The sequence below is a fragment of the Chaetodon trifascialis genome, chromosome 21, assembly GCF_039877785.1.
Source record: "Chaetodon trifascialis isolate fChaTrf1 chromosome 21, fChaTrf1.hap1, whole genome shotgun sequence".
Taxonomy (NCBI): Eukaryota; Metazoa; Chordata; class Actinopteri; order Chaetodontiformes; family Chaetodontidae; genus Chaetodon; species Chaetodon trifascialis.
In genome coordinates this window covers 12,342,464-12,362,369 of record NC_092076.1, presented here as the reverse complement: position 1 = coordinate 12,362,369, position 19,906 = coordinate 12,342,464, and the positions used below count along the sequence as shown (strand labels likewise).

The window sequence follows — 19,906 nt, the reverse complement described above, 5'->3', positions numbered from 1 at the left end:
AGACTATATGAAGAGTGAAAGATAAGCAGTTTTCAAGCAGTCCTGGATCAGGACAAAAGCTTTAAAAAAGTCAGTACAGTGGAATATGATCTTCCTATTTCCTGAAACAAAATAATTTGACCCGGCGTGTTTTTTTTTCTCTCTTATCATTGTTGAGGTGGATATTGAATAGCTGCATCTTCAGCACCTCTTTGAGACATCCAGGTGTCTCACACAGCAGAGTTAGGTCAAGCAGGCAGTGAGGCGAAGAGTTTCCTCGGGGTTATCTTGGGAAGAGAGCTGTCATAAATCATAGTGAAGGTCAAGCACTGTAGGCTGACGGCAGAGAGCACTGAGGGTCAACACACACCGGGGGGACACACACCTCTGAGCTGTGAACAAATAGAGCAGGGCCGCTCCTCCCTCTCCCCTCCTCACTCCGTTTTCAGACACCACATTCATGTCCTAGTTTTTCACTTTTTAATGTGTCACCTCAAGTTTTCCAAATCTTGTTGCAGGCGGTTGGCCTTGTTTTTTCACTGTCCTCATATTTATCCTCATGCAGAGTTTGCTGTGTGTACTCTGTGTCCTACAGCGGCCCGAAAAACTGCAGCGTCATGGTGGAGGGATATTCACACTGGGCCTCAAGCTGAGAGGGGTCTCTTAAAGTTTGTAGGGAAATATGCCATTAGTGAGGAGAAACTTTTGTTTTTAGAGCAGGGTTAGGACTAAAATCTATGACAGGGCACACCCTGTTCTCCAATTAATGTGTCTGTTAATTGAGTAAATGAGTATTTACTTTAAAAACCTTTCCCCTGTCAATATTCTTTGAAACCCCATTACAAACTCTCCACTTTGCGCAGTCTGACTAAATCTCTGGATAATTTAGCAGCATTTGCTTTGAACAGCTACTTTAGACAACATGTGGAGTAACATTTAGGCAGAGAAAAAAAGGTGAATAATGAATTCAAAAGCATGCTGCTGGTTTACAAAGCTCTGCTCCACCCTCACACCTCCAGGCATTGGTCTGACCCTCCACAGCTCTCTTCAATCTGCCGCTATCGCTTTTTCAGTCTCACCTGTCTCCACAAAGGCAGAATGATTTTCCAACTGCATTCACAACCGCAGAGTCATTTCATGTGTCCCCCCCCACAATGCAAAAAGAGAAAAGGCAGCTCACAGCCACATCACCCTCCCCCACTGAATCATACAGTCCTCTCCGTCTCTGCTGACTCCAAGCCCTCCTATAAAACCCTGCAATACCTCATCCTTAGCTCCTATTTCATTTCGCTCTCATAGCATTTTCATTTCCAATATGTCATCACGGGGACGTTGTCGTGAAGCCATATACAACAAATGTGAATGCTATTGATAGGTAAACCATTGGAGTTTCTAGGCTTTTCCTGGATATGATATATCTTCGTTTTTTTAAATGATAAAACACAACAACAGTACAGTACATGCACGATAAAGAGTAGATTCCCTGAGCACTTTCACACACTCAGAGGTAAAAGAAACCATCAGGATTAATTATTAAGGTGTTTTTGAAAGGGAAACAGAAACACACAAATCAGACTGACTATCATTTTAAGATAAGACTTTATTGATCCCACACCAGGGAAATTCAGTTGTTACAGCCAGTAAGTATTACAAAGAACAAGCACAGTGGCATGAAGTAGTCAAAATAAAAAAATAAAAAATACCAGAAAACTGAAAAACTACTATGTATATGTACAGTTATACAGATTGTAAAAAGTAAAAAATAGCAAATATCATAAAACTACTCTTGCTGATATTCTTATTAGAAAACTACTAATGTCATATGTTGTATTGCACTTGATTTTTTTTTAATTTTATTATTACTGTTAATAATAAATATAGTAATAGTAGCAATATTACTATTATTATGCGTATAGTACTTATTTTAAGTGTTTGCAGGCCTACAAATGCCACTCAGCAATGCTGCAGATAATTACTTTTCTTGCCTAATGCTCGTTTTGGTGCCAATTTCAATTGGGACTACTTTTCCCACAATGCCGTTGGGGCTTTCGCTCCCTGCGGTTGGTTAGTAGCCGTTGATGACGCCAAAAGCATGCGCCTGTAACCTTGTGCTGCTGGACTGTGGTCAAATGAGCTGTGGAAACAGCGGTAAAACCGTTTTAATGATATAATTTGTCGCCGGCATTATTCGGGAGTCATGAGCAAATATATTTTTCCAGCTTCCGTGTTTGGGACAGTGTTTGGATGCGCTGTTTTACTCAAGTGAGTTACTCTTCGTGATATGTCATAAGGCCACTGTATTGTGATGTAACTGTGCATTTTACACTAAACGTGACACATTTCCTCCTGATACGAATATGGTGTTAAATTCAAACGTAAAGCTTGGACATAATCTGTCGAACGTCTATATTTAATGCATAGAGTATACAAGCTAGAGCTCTTCAGCCCATGAGGTTCAGTATTTGCTGACACTGTCAGAAGTGTTGGGTCAGAACATTGATGTTGTTGCACTGGATTGTATTTTCATTTCAGGTGGGTTTAGAGATTGAGTAAGAAGTCCACTTTTTCCTCACATTAACTGCTACTATGCAATTAAAAATACAACCTCCTCAGCTCAGTTGGATACGCTTCACATGAACAGCATTTATATCAGGACGATTGTACTGGATTGAATGGACTGTAAAGTTGTTAATGACGCGCTGTTCATCCATTCGCAGTTAAAAAGGCGAGTGTGAACTTCAGGTCATTGTGTTTCACTTAATGACACAGAACAGTGTGACAATGAGTTCCATGAATTTGTGTGCCACAGCCGCTGACTGCAAGTCAAGTCCAGGACCAAATGCACTTTGTTGAAGATGATGCCCAGCAGTTTAAGAAACAAACAAAAATCTCCGTTTTGTGCCCATCACAAAACTGATCCTGAGCAAAACTGAGCTCTTTAAACCCTATTAACCTCCATTCCTCCCCCTCTTTTAGCAGTCTGCACAGTCCTCTTCCGGCATCCCAAGTGTGCTGTGTGGTAATTTGATCAAACAAGTAAATATGCAAGCTGTGAACACAAAACTGAAATAATTAAGGTCTTAAAACTAGATTTTGACCCACACAGGGACCCTCTTCATGATTAGGCAATAAAGTAGACCCACTTTAGTCAAAAACACCCAGGTGTTTTCACTCATGTTGCTGCTTAGTTTTGGTGAGTGTGTGTGTGTTTGCTGACATCATCATAATCATGTAGTTATAAAACACCAGCTCCACCTGCCAGAGTGATTGAAAAAACCTGTGCAGGGCCTTATTGCATTAGTTGATATTATAATTTAGCGCTGTATATTCCCATTTATTCAGCCGTGAGTGGAATAACCCTTATTAAGAATGTACTTAAGGATAAACGGTGCTGCACACCTCTGAAAGGAGCACTCTAAAGTATGACTAAACGTCTTGCTGAATAAAATACATCAGACTGATTATGGTTGAACTGAGGTTTGAGGCCTGTTATGCAACATGCACCAGTATGATAAACAACTGCTTGTGGTCCAAGGTAGACAAGACAGAAATGCAATTAGACTGAGAGAAGTCCATGCCGCCTGGTTTTTGATGTTGAAATAAATTTCGTGATACTGAACTTTGTTTTAATTCTTCTCATAGGAACCATGTGACTGGAGGCCGGTGTCCCAGTAAGGCTACCATTAATGGGAAGACTGTGGTCATAACAGGAGCCAACACAGGCATTGGGAAAGAGACCGCCCATGAGCTGGCAAAGAGAGGTGTGCAGAACAGTAAAATTGGGTGCAAAAAGACACAGAATCTAACATCTTCTGCAGCTATTTTGCTCTCGGTCACACGCTCGTTTTTCCATTTCCACATCATAAGGGGGTCGGATCATTATGGGTTGTCGGGACTTGGAGAAGTGCGAGGCGGCTGCGAAGGAAATACGTGGGAAGACCCTGAATCCTCACGTTTACGCGTGTCGACTCGACCTTGCCTCCGTGAAATCCATCCGAGAGTTTGCAGAGAGAATCAAACAAAGTGAGGAAAGAAAATGCACCAAGTGCGGTGTTCAGTTACAGAAATGAAGCATACTGTTACACTTTCTTCGGTGTTATCTTTATTTTCTTGTAGAGGAACAGCGTGTGGATGTACTGATAAACAACGCCGGGGTCATGAGATGTCCAGCGTGGAAGACAGAAGATGGCTTCGACATGCAGTTTGGAGTTAACCACTTAGGTACTTTGACAGAATGACAAAACAGGCAAATGAAAACTGCTTTCCGAAACTCCCTGTGAGAAACTAGATGTAAACTATCTTTACATTCTAATAAACTCTCCCTTGCTCCATCGCTACCTGTCTCTGTCTTCCTCCAGGCCACTTCTTGTTGACAAATCTTCTGCTGGAGAAGTTGAAAGAGTCCGCCCCCAGCAGAGTGATCAACCTGGCCTCGCTCGCCCACATCGTTGGAAAGATCGACTTCGAGGACTTGAACTGGGAGAAGAAGAAGTTTGATACCAAGCAGGCGTACTGTCAGAGCAAGCTTGCCAATGTTCTGTTCACCAGAGAGCTCGCCAAGCGATTACAAGGCATGTCTACTGGCTGTTGCATATGTGGGCTTGTGTGGGAGGGAGTACGGCCTATGTGCTTGTTTGTAATTGGCCAGTGGATATATATTTTTAAACCATTGTGTGTGTGTGTGTGTGTGTCTGTAACAGGCACAGGAGTCACAGTGAATGCTGTGCACCCGGGCGTTGTTGCCACGGAGCTCGGGAGGCACACGGGACTGCACCAATCACAGTTCTCGAGCTCTGTGCTCAGTGAGTATCCTGCTTCCTTATTGGATTCTGAATTTGGAGAAATCAGTAAATGCTTATCTAATGCATATGCAACAATTAGCTGAGGATGTCTAAGTCCTGATACGCAGCACGGGTCTCCTCACTGAATTTTCCATTCTTAGCTGCTTTTTCTGTATGAATAAGCATAAATTGCAAATGAATGTATTTCTTTAATGAAAAGTTTCTCACCCACAAAATGTCAACTTTATGACTAGAACTCAAAAACAGCAAAAAAAACATTCAGTTTAGATTTCTGAGGACGCTATTTGATTTAAAGTTATGTTCTTGGTTTTTGGGCTGTGGTGGAGATGCACTGTAATCTGAAAGCTCATTATAAGGTTTGTATCTAGAATCTTTGTTTATGTGTAGCTAAAAAAATAGAATTTTTCCCTCTGAAACTGAAATACTTAAGTACAAGTACCTCAACTGTTCACATTACACCACAGGTTTTGCTGCTCGAATTATAGTACAGCAGCATATAATACTTGAGTTAAAATAGAGTTTACCAAAATCACTACACTACACTACTCCCCAACCACACCGTGACCTGTACATTATATATATGTAATATATTACAAAGCTCTGAAATCAAAGTACAGCAGTGCTACCAATGTTGGTGCTGATACAGCTTTTCAGAATTTAATTCTGGGAATCAGTGAATGTGCTTTTTTTTTTTTTTTTTTTTTTTTACTCTGCAATGAGTATTTTTTAATTACCTGCACTCAAGGGTAATAAAAACCCACTGCGGGGAGAACAGTGTTTGTTATTGAGATCATTTACGGTCAATGAAGGAGATAATAAAAATCTGCAAAGTGCGCTCGATTTGGGTATGAACAAATGTAACTGATGCACATTCAAGCGTTTCCTTTTATCCTGTATCACAGCCAACAATGTGAATCCAGCCAGTACTTGGATTGGTGCTTGACATCGGCCAATTAATTCAATTCTGAAAGATTAAAACGATGGTGTTCCGGCTGAGTTTAAAACAAACCTGTGATCTCCACCAACCCACACACAGGTCCCTTTTTCTCATTGTTGGTGAAGAGCCCAGACCTGGGGGCCCAGCCCAGCGTCTACCTGGCGGTGTCTGAGGAGGTGGAGGGGGTGACGGGAAGGTACTATGATGTGATGACAGAAAAGGAGCCGGCGCCCCAGGCCCTGGATGAGGAGGCAGCTCGCAGGCTGTGGGAGGTCAGCAGCAGGCTGGTGGGTCTGGAGGAGGAGGGACAGTCCGTCAATTCAGCCCCGCCAGCAGAAGGCCAGAGCAAAGCTGCACAGACCGACCCAGAGCAGACACACAGACAGAGGCCAGGGCCCGCTGTCAGTGCTGTGGGGCCGTAGGTTTGCTGTGGCCCCTGGGCCAGCAGAGGACAATGGATCTTTATGGCTTGAGCTGTGCCAGGCTCTTTGGAACAATTAACTGTCTGAGTCTGTGATTCTGCTTGTCTGTGTAATGGCAGTCTTTTGTACTTGCCTTTATGTTCCTGCATCAGGATCTATTTTTTAAAACATGTTTAACAAGCAGCCTTTTACAGTGGACTCTTGACTCTTTTTTTGAAAGGTCCAGTGTGTAAGATTTAGGGGGATCTATTGGCAGAGATGGAATAATAATATTCATAAGTGTGTTTTCATTCATGTATAATCACTTGAAAATAAGAATCCACAAGCTCTTTATATCTACAGGAGCAATGGGTCCTCCTCATGTTGTTCAATGCTTCTTGATTAGCTCAGAACAGACAGACCAAACACTGGCTCCAGAGAGGGCTTTTCCGGGGTTTAGCAGCCACCATGACCTCTCTTTGGAAGGAGGGGTATTCATTTGGTTGCAGTCTGCAACCTCACCACTAGATGCCACTAAATTATACACACTGGAGCTTTAAAGCTGGGCTATTTACCTTTTTAAATAAACAACAGCACTTTTGCTCACACACAGATGAAAAGTTGAATTCAGTGCACTCTCTCTTACTTTAATTAACTCAGGGGTTTTGCTGATACAGCCCTACTTGAGTTGGTATGACCATTAGCTTATGGTGGCTAACTCAAAATGAATATTACTGCATAACCGACATAAATGAGTCAGTTTGTTTGTTTTTTGTGCTACCTCCACACAAGATTCTTGAGTAAAAAATGTACACAGCCTCGCTTTAAGTTATTTGTGTTGATTCCAGCACATTAAAAAATAAAGCGCTCAAACACAAACAAGTAACCAGTAGACAGACTGGCCAGACAGACCTGTGAAAATAAAGAAAACAAAAGAAACACTGGGAAGATGAGTAAAAGTCTCTTTACTGTAGGTTCATTCAGAGGACTGCAGATGGTTTCATTATGGTGTCAAGCAGAAAATGCTGACCGATGGCGCCACCTGGCTGTTAACTACGATCAAAATACAGTCTAATTTTCTTTTTTCTTTTTTTTTTTTTTTTTTACATGTTTTTGCATTTTTAGAGTGTGCATTACTGCTGACATTTATATAGGCGTGCAGGTGGGTTGAAAATATTTCTTAATGTGTTTTTTCTTGGAAGCCTTAACAGTCGTTTATTGATTTAGACATTTTGACTTTGGTAATCCATCTATCCATTCATTAGCTTTTATATCAGAACTGTATTTATGTTGTACCTGAACCACGTTGGACTGACAGCTTTGCCTACATTACAATCATATTATAACACCGATATCAAAAGCAGCATGCAAATTAATTTTCATAAAGACAAGGAATGATGTGCCTGATATATTGAACTAAATTGGTAAAAACTGACTACATGAAAGCAGAAAAACACACTGAAAATATAAAAAGTAGGGTTTGCTTAGGGTCATGAGAGGTCGAGCAAAAACACTGGGAGGTCATTTGAAGTAAACACACCCTGTTGTTTAAAAAGCAGAAGCATCCATGATTGCTTATTCTAAGTTTGAGCACATTTATATGCACTTGTTTACTCATGCCTCTTGGAAAACAAATCAAGTTACAGCCCCCCTCATCTCACTTTTCTGATCCTCTCAGTGCAAAGAAGAATATCCATCCCTGAAGTATTTGAGGGATCCATTGCATGGGGCTTTTTCCAACAGCAAATCCCAAAGTACGGATCAATAAGGGCCCCTCTCTGCACTAATGCACACTGATCGGCATCGGCCTTGCAACTGGAAACCCTGGATCGTTTATTTCAGTGTTGGTTTACCAGAGGAGACCCTCCCTGGAGCCATCCTCGAAGATGATGGTTATTGTAGACGAGCAACAGAATCACTGGCTTTTCTCTCGCTCAACAGACCGTACACTCCCCGGAGCACGATGCTGTCTCTGTCTGGCATGAATCAAACCAATCCTGACCTCTAAAGTCTAGTTCTCACAGCATTTTCTGCATTTGAACTCTTCTTCAGTTGTGCCCCCTTCCTATTATTAGGTTTTCGCGTTTAAACAAACGAGAGTCAGTGAGATATTTGTGCTCTTGAACGCACCCCGGCTGGACTTCATTGCCCATAATGCATCGATTAAGGACGGCGTAGATATAAGCGTCCAAGGTGCAAAAAGTTTGCGCAGAGAAAACCAGCTATTGACGGAAGAATTAATGTAACTAGGCTTCGTCAGACTGAGATAAGAGCTTCGTGTGCGGTTCGTGTTCCGCCTCAGAGGACTTGGACGCTTCTTCTTTCAGTTTGTTTGTGTGTTTCAACAGGTAACAGAAGCTAACCGAACCTCAGCGCTCAGTCCTGACGGCAGGCTGACTTTAGTATGCGTTCACGGGCGTAGACAAAATAAAAGAAACACCAGTGAGTTGCCAGCAGTGCGGTGGACCTGTGTGTTGTGGCCCATGCTGCGTGTCAGTGAGTCTTTTAAGCCTTGAGCTGCTGTGTTACGAGCCAGATATCTGAATAAAATCTCAGTAACTTCGAAGGAGGCCTTCAGTTTTCCTCTGTTCGGGTTCTGTCTAAATGCTTGTTCTCATTTTAACCTTTGCCTTACATTTGAGGTTGTTTGAGGTGATCTGTTAACGCTGCTCTGGACTGTTGCTGCCATTACAACCGATTTACTTCCAGTTCTGTAATGTGACAGAATTGGCAGCATGTGCACGAGAAATGAATCTAAAAGAGTAAAAACGGGAAAAAGTAGAGTGATAAAGATGAACATTATTAGCTTCAAGGGGCCTGTTGAACTGTAAAGTGTTTCTGTTCTTTTGTGCAACCCAGTCATTTAATGCACTGCGATCATGGTAATGCCAGTGTGATTGCATCTATTTAACATGTATTATTTATCAGCATGGCAAAGCCACAGAGGAAAGGAGAGCTGCCGCCCGGAGATGTTGGCACAGATGACTGCCTGACTTCGTACACACATGTCTACAGCCCGGATTTGCTTAAGTGAGCATGCAAGCATGTGCTTTTAAATGTATTTCCCATTTCCTGGTGTGATCTTTCTGCTTCACTTTATTCATACAAGTGTCTGAAAATAAATTGTTGACACGATTGTCATTGTAACAACTACATGATCCGACCTTAGAGGTTTTGTGCTTTATTTTTCAGAGATCAGGTTGCTTTCATCACGGGCGGTGGATCTGGAATTGGACTCAGAATAGCTGAAATATTCATGAGGTGAGAGGATTATCTGCTTGGTTCTCCATAACATGCCCAGATCTTGCAAAATTCTTAGTGCACAGTCAAATTTCACTCCTCTTACATTCACACACTTTATTGGTGTACGTGTGTGGTGTAAGAATTAACCTTTAACATGCAAAAGCAACCACATTACAATCACTAAAACCGTAAGATGTGTGAATGAGATAATAGGTGGGTGTTCTTTAAACCCTCTGGTTGTGTTATCTCAGTGTCAGACTTTCGTAATTTTGCTTGTGTGTCAAAGTTGAAATAATTCAGTAATGTTCATGTTCTCATCAGCACAATACAGAAAGTGTTTTTGAGTGTTGTCTCTTTGTTTTTACACTTTTGTTGTATTTCCTTCTTTTCTCTCAGACATGGCTGTGACACAGTTATTGCCAGCAGGAACTTGGACAGGCTCAAAGAGGTTATTCCTTTTACGTCATTTCCACAATCCTGAATTATGTATTTTACACCGTAGCTAAATGTTAGCCTCTAGCCTCTTGCAATATGATTGTGTGTCTCTTTAGGCCGCTAAAAAGCTGTCAGCTGTGTCCGGACGCCGCTGTCTCCCCTTGCGCATGGATGTGAGGCAGCCTGAGAGCATCATAGCTGCTGTGGATGAGACGCTCAGAGAGTTGGGCCGCATAGACATCCTCATTAACAGTACATGACCTTGCCTAAAAATATGTTTTTGAGCTGGTGATTGCTGAGGTTGTGGAGGGAGCTGTGCTGCACACAGTCTACAACATTACACAATGCATCCTGCCTACATAGGTGCAAATGCAAATGAAGTTGTCTGGGGGGCAAATAGGTGAAAGGTTTTGGCTTAATCATTAACTTCTCTGATGCTGCATCTATCTTAATCTCCTGTCTTTGCACCCGAGTCACTTCTCACAGGTTATTACTGTGGTTATCTCATTATCCATTCAAGATGATCTCTATTCATTCATGTATTTTTAGCTTTAATTAAACAAAATGTGAAAACTTAATGGGATATTCAGCTTCTTTGCCTGTCTCGCGTCGGATTTTTGTTCAGTCTCGTGGTTTTGGTTTAAGTTCTGAATCTGTTTTTGACAGATGCTGCTGGAAATTTCCTCTGCCCAGCGGTCTCACTCTCCTTCAATGCCTTCAAGACCGTAATGGAGATCGACACCATGGGTACATTCAACACCAGCAAGGTGGTTTATGAAAAGTGGTTCCAGGTACATTTTCTGTCTTCCAGAGCATAGAAATGATGATCATACAGTATCTGCAAGAACATTATGGAGTCATAGATGAACAACTTAAGATTTAATATCATTAAGATTCACTCTATGCAACTCACTCTAGTCACCAAAAGAGGGCAGTAAAGATCACAGATTGCTGAATGATTTCTCATCCATAAATGTGATTTTTAACTGCCGCCTCTGCCGCTGATTTGATTATTTGCTCATTGCATTGACTTTGAGTATCACTTCATTTTCGTGTGCAGAATCATGGTGGCAACATCGTCAATATCTCTGCTACACTTGGATACAGGGGACAGGCTCTCCAGGTGCACGCTGGCTCTGCTAAGGCTGCAAATGGTAAGAGCTTTTTTTGCTTTTATGACATGATATCAAAATGAGAATGTGATGACAGTGTTTCCTCTCCTGTGCCAGACGCTATGACCAAGCACCTGGCTGTGGAGTGGGGGCCCAGTGGAGTAAGAGTCAATACTGTGGCTCCAGGCCCTATCTCTGGCACAGAGGGCTACCGCAGACTGGGTAATGATTTTACACGATGTTGACAATGCAGCCAACTGATTGGTTAAACATTTAACAAATAATCTTGTATAAGAAGCAGGTTTGATCTGTTATAGCACACAACAATTTAACACACCTGAGAAACAGACAGGAGGTTGTCCCGAAATGTTCTATGTGGAAAGCTCAGCTAATTAACTAAACTAACCTCAAATAACTCAGCTAAAAATTGGAGTGATGTACATTTTTAAAGTAAATTAACCATAGTTAGCAGAGTGTGGGAAAGCTAGTTAGCAAGCAAGCCAAGAAGAGGAAAGGATAGCTAATGAATAAACAGTTTAAATAGTTAGCAAAAAGTAGTGAATGAGAAAATGAAATAGTTTGCTGAACGGTGGAAATAAACAATTGAAATAGCTAAAAGTAGTGAATAAAAAGTTGAAATGTGGGCTTAAAGCAATGAATAAATACTTCAAATAGCTAGCTACAAGTAATGGCTAGATGGCTGAAATTAGTACAAATGCAAACTTGACAAAAGCAACCTAAACACTGATTATTTGTCTCTGAAAATAGTAGCAATAGTAATTATAACAATAACTACTATGATATACATAATCGTATTAAATAGCATATAGTTAAAATAGATTTGTAAGGACATCAAAGGGCGATGGTGTCAGTGAAGTGGTACTTGAGCTCATCTGAGCTTTGGGGGTATGTCAGACAAAAAAATGTGGGGAAGCTTGGATACAGAATAACGGTGTAAGTAAGAGCATCTGAGCATGGATTTTTTTTCTTTAATCCTTCAGGTGGTCCCCAAGGGGAGGTTGTTGGTGACTTCCCGTCTATTCCTTTGCAGCGAGCAGGCAACAAAACTGAGCTGGCCCACTGCGCTCTTTTCCTGGCCAGCCGGGCCTCCACCTACGTGACTGGAGCCAGCCTGGTGGCGGACGGCGGTTGGTGGCTGACCTCAGCCAACGACCTCTCCATGCTGTCGGGTATAGCCTCCTCTAAATCCGCTAAACTCTGAACAGGGGCTTTCCTGTCCTCCTCCTGACCCAGGTGTGTACGAGAAGGTGCTGCCTGATGGCCATGTGGAGAGACAGTATGTGTGATGTGCATTGTATTATCTCAGTATGAAAATAAATAGATTATTTTAATATAAAAAATACAGTATAACAGATATTAATATATTTGCCTCTCTTGTTTTTTTTTCAGGTTATTGGTCTTCTGAAAAGAAAAGAGACAAATAAATGCTGAAAACAAAAGTGGAATACGCTGAAGAGTGTATCCCTAAGTGGCTGGAGGAGCTTAACACTGATATACTATACTCAATAATGACTCAAATTAGAACAGTTAATGTTCAACCCATTACAGTGATGTGTATTGTGATCGTGCATTTCATGTACAGTCATGTTCATCACATGCGATTTAATGTGATTTGTCATTTACTTTACTGGTTAAAAAAACAAAACAAAACATGTAATTACAGTGACTCCTGTTTGCTCTTGCGAGTCATTTGTTTTTTACCCAAACATCTGTCTCCTTCTTGCCTTAAGGGCAAACCCCTCCATCTGTGGGGTCAAAGGTCGATTGAAGTGGAAAAAAAGCAAAATAAACATCACTGCTACAAAAAATGTTTGATTTTTCAGACTTTTCTCCATTTTTGGGGGGTGTTTTTATTGTGAAATAATGAATATTTTGGATTCTTCATCCCTCTTAAAACCTTCTAAATCAAACTCATCGAGGAGAAAAGGTCACATCTTGGTTTAACTGCTCATAACTCCTGAACATTAAGTCCAGGTCACAGGCCACAAAGGTTGGCGTCCACCGGATTAGATGATCAAAATGAGATAAACTGTTCAACCTTAAGAAAATGAGTACCGCTGTGAGTCAGATGGGGGCGCCAAAACATTAGAATTGCGACCATTTAACAATATTTTCTCAAAAAGTGAGTGAGTTTTCCAGCTATTCCATAGTGTTTTATATCTTGTTTCATATCAATGGCTGGGTAATTAACTATTACATCAAAGGTCCTTCAATTGGTGAAGCTGCTCTTTTCACAGTCAAACATCTACCCTGCTAAAGTGTCATTGAGCAAGACACCCCAGTCTGTCCGATGCGGGCTCCTCCAGCTGACCCTGAACTTTGACCTCTGTGTGAAGGGCCGCTCGCTTAAACTACTGTTGTTCTACGACATATGAGTGCAAGGACAGTGTTTTGAATAATAGCAGTAGGTTTAGTGCCCAAACAAATCACCAGGTTCCAGCTGATAGCAGCCATAAAGCCAGTGATACTGCGGGGTATTTTGTACGCTTGCGTGAAACGTCAGTGGTGTGTATGCGGCTGGAGGAGGAGGAGGCGGAGGATGGGACACTGCTGATGCTGATGCGAGAGCGTTCGGTGTCTGTGATCAACATCGGCGGACCGACTGCTAAACGTTGGAGCTTTTTGGCCTTATTTCTCGCTCTCATCGTTTCATCGTGGCCTCCGATGAAGGGACGCTGTGATGGCCGTGTTTATTTGAGGCGTGAAAAATAGAAAAATTCAAGGGGGAAAAGATCGGTTTCGTCTCGTCACTCGTCTGGCCTGTCTTCTTACTGACACAGGTGGATCGCTGCTGGGAAACGGCATCGAAATGAGGACATAATCTTGGACTATCACAGAGACGACACGCTCCACATTTTCCTCTTAAACCGTTGACTGCGGAAGCCACCTTTTGGTTTGGTTTAATTGAGAGAAGCTAGGCTGTTTTGCGTGTTCGCTAGCTAATAGGCTAATTTTGCTAGCTAGCCAGTTAGCAGCTTCTCCGGCCAATGGCACGAGAGAAGTGGGATGCTCGAAGGAGGAGTTAACGTTAGTCGCTAGCTTAAATTCACTGGAGGCTTTCACTGTCCGTGTCTTAATTAGTTAACCGTTTTTAAATGAGAGTTTTGAAGTAAAGCTCGGTGTTAATTTAGGGTTGAGTAACATTAGTGGCATCGTTTCTTCGCTGCACTGGCGGCTCTTCGGCAAATTACCTTGCGATGGAGGTTAGATAATCGGCTAAGGAAGCTAATGTTGACAAACAGTGGGGACTTAAAGCGTTAACACGGTATTTACTGGTCAGTCCTTCATCTTTGCGCCGGTGATTTGTTAGCGTTCAGACCGACGTGAAGCATGTCGTCGTCGGATGTGCTGAGGCTGAAACATTTGGCAACAACCAGGAGGGGACCTGCCATGACAGTAAGAGACCAAGTGAGGCAAAACACGTTGGTGAAGAAATTAATATGAATTTCGAGTTAAGGTAACGTCGTTATTGTAACGTGGATGGCAACCACTGAGGTTAAAACAGCAAATTCAGTGTGAATTTAAATCTACCTATATTCTTAAAACGAGCCTACCTTATAGGATTATTTATAAAACCACAATATCCGTCAGAATGTTCTAGATGTCACAGGCAGATGAGACTTGTAATTCCTCGCATTCAAGACTTCACTGGAGATGTATAGTGCCGTTTAAAAACATGCCTTTGAAAGTGAAGAACTGGATCTTTACGACAGCAGTGAGATAAGCCGTCACCACCAGCTTTCGCAAGTTTTCAAAGTGGAACAGCCAATATAAATGGAAGCGACAGTCCTGTCTGGCCCTTTGGGGCATACACAGTGGGAGTCAGAACAGCCTTTTCCTCTTGGATTTCACACGCTCGAGACAGACAATGGAGGTGTGATCTGTCCAAACACGAGTGGCCAGACAGGTTTGGATTTCAGAAACGGTGACCAGGGTCGAACAGAGTGCAGCCAGGAAGGGCAGATTTTCCAGGACAAGCCAGTAGAGCTGGACGACCTCATAAATATCTCTGATTTTTCTTGTGGAGATTTGCAGTTGGAGGGAGATCAGCCCAGCGTTTCCCCAGCCTCTCTCCACAGTCCTCACATAGAGGAATTCACAGAAAAGACTGATGCACCTGATGAAGTAGGTGACTGCACATTATCGTGGTTATTTTCTCCCAAACTTACAGATGTGGTTGGGAAGAACTCAGCACGTGAGGAAGTGAGTCTGACGCAGGAGGAAACTCTTGAGAGCTCGAAAACCCCCAGCAGTCAGGCTGAGCTAATAAGCCTCAGTGTACCGGTCTCTCCTTCAAAGATCTCCAAGACCAACTCGGGGGATCCGTTTTTGTTGGTGGATATCCTCTCAAATGAAAACTCCTGTCTCCCCCCACAGTCTTCAGGTGAGTTGAACCCACAGGGTGTCAGTGATGAGCTGGTAGACCTATCACAAGAGGAGCAGGCAGGTCTCCCTCCCTCACAGAGCCGGGAGACTGAAACTGGAGACAAAGGTTTATTCCCTGATCAAGTGACTGATCTGCCTGTAACCTGTAGCACTACCCTGCAAGGTTTACCTGAGAACTGCTTCCCGCAGAACCACATCAGCACGCCACTGGAGTGTTTCGAAGGATCTGTGCCTTTGTTGGATTTAGAGGTTCCAGACTGTGACAGCAGTCTGAGCCTGTGCCCTGCCAGTCCTCCCTCTGTTATCTGCACAGGTGCGCCATTAGATTTATCAACAGAGGAGGGGGAGGTGGAACACGCAGCAGCCGCTGTAATTACAAATCTGACTTCTGAGCAGCAAGGTGAGAATGAGTCATTTAGCCTGGGTTTGCCAGCGGAACCTTCACCACTGACGGTGCCTCAGGAGGAAGATGCCTTCACCCTGGGTGATTTCACCAGTGAGATTTACTCTGTGGAAAATGAGTCAAAGGATTTGATGGAAGACAAGATTAGTTCTGAGGCGAAAACTCAGGAGAATGAAGCAATGGCTTTGGATCTGTGCTTGGCTGCTGATGAGGTCCATGACGAGGAAACTTGCGACTTGAAACCACAGGAGGATGTACAGAATGGAAGCGCCGCCGATCCGACGGCTGGGCAGAGGGAAGACGAGAGGTCGACGGACACTAACCAGCTCAACGGATCAGACTGTCATGAGGTGGCTTCTTTTGATTTTTCAGTTCAGGACCTGCACACTCCTCCTGAGGCTGGATGGACTAGTGAGCAAACCGTGGAGACAATTTCCCTCTCTAAGATGGTGGTAGATGACTCACTGCCATTGGTCTCCACTGTGAATACGAGGGAGGAAGATGCCTCCCCGCTAAAAGCTGTGTTCGATGCTTTGGACCAAGATGGGGATGGCTTCGTTCGTATCGAGGAGTTTATGGAGTTTGCTGCTGCCTATGGGGCCGATCAGGTGAGATACCTTATATTTGTGTTTACTTCCTTTCCTTGAGCTTGCGGTTGCTGGGCAGCGCATGCTGAGCGAGGCTCTGTGGAAAGCCATATAAAGCTCCATATACGTAAATGATTTATTATTGATTTTCTGCTGAACCACGGGAAGCTTTCTGCAAATGCATGCTTAATTCAATGATGTGCAATCCATCTGGCTGATGTCACTTTGCTATCACTATTTCAAGTGCTTCAGGATCAGGATCTCTCAAACTCATTGTTGGAAGTAAAGTGCATAAATAAGCCAAATCTAGTAATTGTGACTGATTAGTCTCATTATAAAACATTTCATATGGAGATCAGTGGTTTTCTATTAGTGCAAGTTATATAAACAGCATGTTGTTTCTAGAACTGAGTCTTGACTATGAGTTTAAATGTTTCAATGCACTGCCTCAGGTTTACGTTGCCCTGATGTATAATGAATGAAGCAGAGGTAACATGACCCCCTGCTTGGGCGCTGGTGTTTCCTACAAAGCAGCTCTCAACATTCAGTGTAATGGATTTGGCTAATACCACGACATATTATTAAAACCATGCCTGGATTAGTTTGTGTCTATATTTGGGGAGTGTTCAGGGGCTGGGATTTGGGTTATCATCCAGATAACTCTGTCAAGCATATTGGCTGTAATGAATTCTGTCAGGCCTGGCACTTCTCCATATGTCAGATGACAAACATCCATCTTCCCATTTGCATATCCTGTGGTTTGGGGATAATCTCTTGTGAAATGGCTGATGTATCTCACTCCACCCATGACCCTCACCCATTTGTTGCACCAGGCCTTTCCACATTTTGTGAGATATTTTCTCTGTAAGGCAAAAGACAAGGAACAGTTCCTAAAAACGAATTAACATAATGAATTCAATTGATTGAGTGAATCAGCATTTCTTTATATGAGCAGTGAAATGGAAGAGAGCCTGTTTGTTTTCATAGCTTTTTCCTTATGCGAAGTTACTGACTAAACTCTGTATCATAGATCGTTTCAGCGTGGTAGGTTTAGTTGTCAGTCTCGTCTTCAAGCGAAAGTTAAATTCAGAGTTGACACAGGCTCCAGAATAAAAGTGACATCAGCGTCTTTTCCTGTCAGATGTGCTCGTCTGTCTAAATGTTTACAAGAGTCGGCCTGAGCTTCAGCAAGTGATCACACCATTTGCAAATAACAGTGAAATGATGCAAATGACGATGTAACCGAACAGGTAACAGAAACATAAGCATAACTGTCAAGTGTGCCCCCAGTGAGCTTATATTAGATCTTTCTTAACTCCTTTATTCCTGTTTATTTCGTCATAGAGCGATTGCGTCAATTACGATATTTGTAATCAGTTTTCTAAATGTGTCCCCTCTTGATATCAGACTGATTCAGGCAACGTAATTAAGTTAGAATATATTAACCGTCTTAATTTAAACTTGTTTTGATGATCTCTGAACATTCCTTTGGGTGAGGACGGGTACTTGCTGCACAGAGCGTGATGCTGGCTCGCTAATGCTTTTTAATCCCCTCTCTCCCAGTTCAAAGCGCCTCTGTTGCCCCTGATCTGTCCTGTGTCTAGCCGTAGGTATCTGTGGCTCCCCAGGCAGGGAATTGGGAAGGATTAAGAGTAAAATGTATTTTCCTGAGTCAGAGGGACTCCGTGGTTTGGGTGCCATCCACCGACTGCCCATGACCTTGTTGTGAGGGACAGAGGAGCTGCACTTTTGTCATGTTAGTCTAATGTAAATCAATTCCACCTGTTGTTTTGCTAGGCAGTTAAGATATTTACATGACACTGGGAATTGATTTTACTTGATAGGTGTGGTCTGCTTCTCTGTTATTCCTCACTGTTTGGTTTCTGGTGGAGTTCTTCAGCTGCACCTCCCAAGTATGTAGATTCCAGCAGTTTCCTTTGGATCTTTGTTTTGTGAAGGTTTTCCTTGGACTGCGAACCAGATTGTGCAGATTGATTACTTCTGTGTCTTTCTTTGTGTTTAGCTATCGGCTATCTGGTTTCCAAGAGCGGCAGGAGTTAATTTGTACCTTAACTCCTCTCAGATTTCTGCTCTTTCGTGATCAGAGAGAGTTTGGCATGTTTGCCTTATGCGTTCACAATGAGCAAGCAGGCAGCAGACAGACTTATCTTCAGAATTTGTGGAATGTTATGTAATGTGCGTAACCTTTTGGCAGATGTGACTTTAATTAGCCGACCTCAAGGATAAGTCTGGTCTGATCTAACAAGGCCTGCAAGCGAGCTGCCAGAGGTCTGAGGACTGATTGTGTCTTTGCTGAGGTAGCATATGGTTAACTCTTCTCATATCAGTTTGGAATAGATGTGTGCTTTTCATATTTGCCCTGATATGTCATCGTATTGCAGTCATCTGGAGATAAAAGTGGTTTGAATAACCTCTGCGCCTGAGCGGCTCAGATTAGTGAAATGTTACTGTGGAGGTAACACAGATGTTTTAGCTGTGGGGTTGAAAAAAACCACAGGGCCATTAGGTCATACTAATTCAGAAGCGGGAATTATGGGTGTGATAAACAGTATTTGGTTTAGTTGTAATTTTTTTATTGTATCTACAAACTTCCTCTTTATTTTCTGCTGAGCCTATATACAACAGGCACTCCTCAGTAAGATTTTGGATTTGTCTTGTCAAAGTTAAGTTGAGGGCTAGCAGCAGGCCGTGCATGTGTTATTATCCCGTACCACTTTGCAAATATCCCAGCAACCTGTCAAGAGACTACAGGAAGGTATTCATGAGGTATTTGCATGCATGTTCGGCTACTGCTTGTATGCTAAGCATGCAAATGTTTTCCCCAGAATTATTCCAGGATGTGATAGTGACTGTGCGCACGCACACACATACTGCTTTGTGTGAGGTTTGAATTCAAGCATCCTAATGTGGAATCTGAAAGCAGATAACAAAATCAGGTTTATTGTAAGTCACCGTTCCACTCTATGCTTGTCTATTGGAGTTAAATCATTGATGCTCTCCAATTAAGACCCACAATTTTACCCTTTCATTACTTTAGAAACGCTGCCTCTACTGCTTTTCCGAGTGAGACCTTTTTGAGATATATAATATGTTGATTTGCAGCCTTTAGATGTCAGGTCAGTGTCATGAAACCATCTGATTTACAGTAGTTCAGTGATATGTGTTAGTGTTATGAGTGCAGGTATGGCTACTGTCCTGCAGGCATGTGACAAATGTGGGAATTCAGTTAAAAAAAAATCTTTCTAACTACCACTCATTGGTTTCACTCGCTGGTTTTGACCCCGATTCTGCACAAAAGCCACACTGAGCTGCATTGTGGTCGTGTCTCTCGTCAGTCGACACTCCCGACCCTACTTTAGCCAGCCTCCCTCCCCTCACCCGCTGCTTTTATGTGCTGCCCCTCTGATCCGCAATGGAATGTCCCATGCCCCAAAACGTCCCCTCTCTTGAGTTCACTTTTGTGCGCGCATGTTAATGTTTTATATCCAAAGATCACTCTGCCTTTTTTCATCATCTTTTGCCAACCCGCTAGCCTTATGATCATGGTTATCAGTCTTATGTAGGAACTATTGTGAAATC

General features: G+C 42.6%; 3 protein-coding genes across 5 annotated transcripts in view; all 3 read left to right on the top strand.

Moving 5' to 3' along the window:
• The first annotated feature begins 2,065 nt into the window (after positions 1–2,065).
• On the top strand, positions 2,066–7,065 carry LOC139349412 (retinol dehydrogenase 13-like). The gene is made up of 7 exons (XM_070990182.1): positions 2,066–2,241; positions 3,622–3,740; positions 3,847–4,002; positions 4,096–4,200; positions 4,338–4,550; positions 4,680–4,781; positions 5,818–7,065. Exons 1-7 carry the CDS (start codon positions 2,177–2,179, stop codon positions 6,138–6,140), a joined length of 1,083 nt encoding a protein of 360 aa, XP_070846283.1. The 5' UTR covers positions 2,066–2,176; the 3' UTR covers positions 6,141–7,065.
• Positions 7,066–8,270: 1,205 nt separating this feature from the next.
• Positions 8,271–12,732, top strand: decr2 (2,4-dienoyl CoA reductase 2, peroxisomal). Of its 2 annotated transcripts, none has more exons than XM_070990685.1 (10): positions 8,271–8,467; positions 9,048–9,149; positions 9,312–9,380; positions 9,759–9,810; positions 9,914–10,049; positions 10,464–10,588; positions 10,858–10,951; positions 11,027–11,131; positions 11,911–12,163; positions 12,320–12,732. In XM_070990685.1, the coding sequence occupies exons 2-9, from the start codon at positions 9,049–9,051 to the stop codon at positions 12,129–12,131; spliced, it is 903 nt and encodes a 300-aa protein (XP_070846786.1). In that variant the 5' UTR covers positions 8,271–8,467; position 9,048; the 3' UTR covers positions 12,132–12,163; positions 12,320–12,732. The 2 variants fall into 2 exon arrangements, with proteins under 2 accessions (XP_070846786.1, XP_070846785.1); XM_070990684.1 differs by having other exon boundaries at positions 8,291–8,467; positions 11,911–12,099.
• A 716-nt stretch (positions 12,733–13,448) lies between these two features.
• The window catches only part of rab11fip3 (RAB11 family interacting protein 3 (class II)), a 29,836-nt gene continuing 23,378 nt past the window's right edge, over positions 13,449–19,906 (top strand). For both annotated transcript variants that reach the window (XM_070989968.1, XM_070989967.1), the window contains exon 1: positions 13,449–16,327. In XM_070989968.1, the coding sequence (XP_070846069.1) occupies positions 14,705–16,327 (1,623 nt within the window). In that variant the 5' untranslated portion in view covers positions 13,449–14,704. The remainder of the gene's footprint in view (positions 16,328–19,906) is intronic.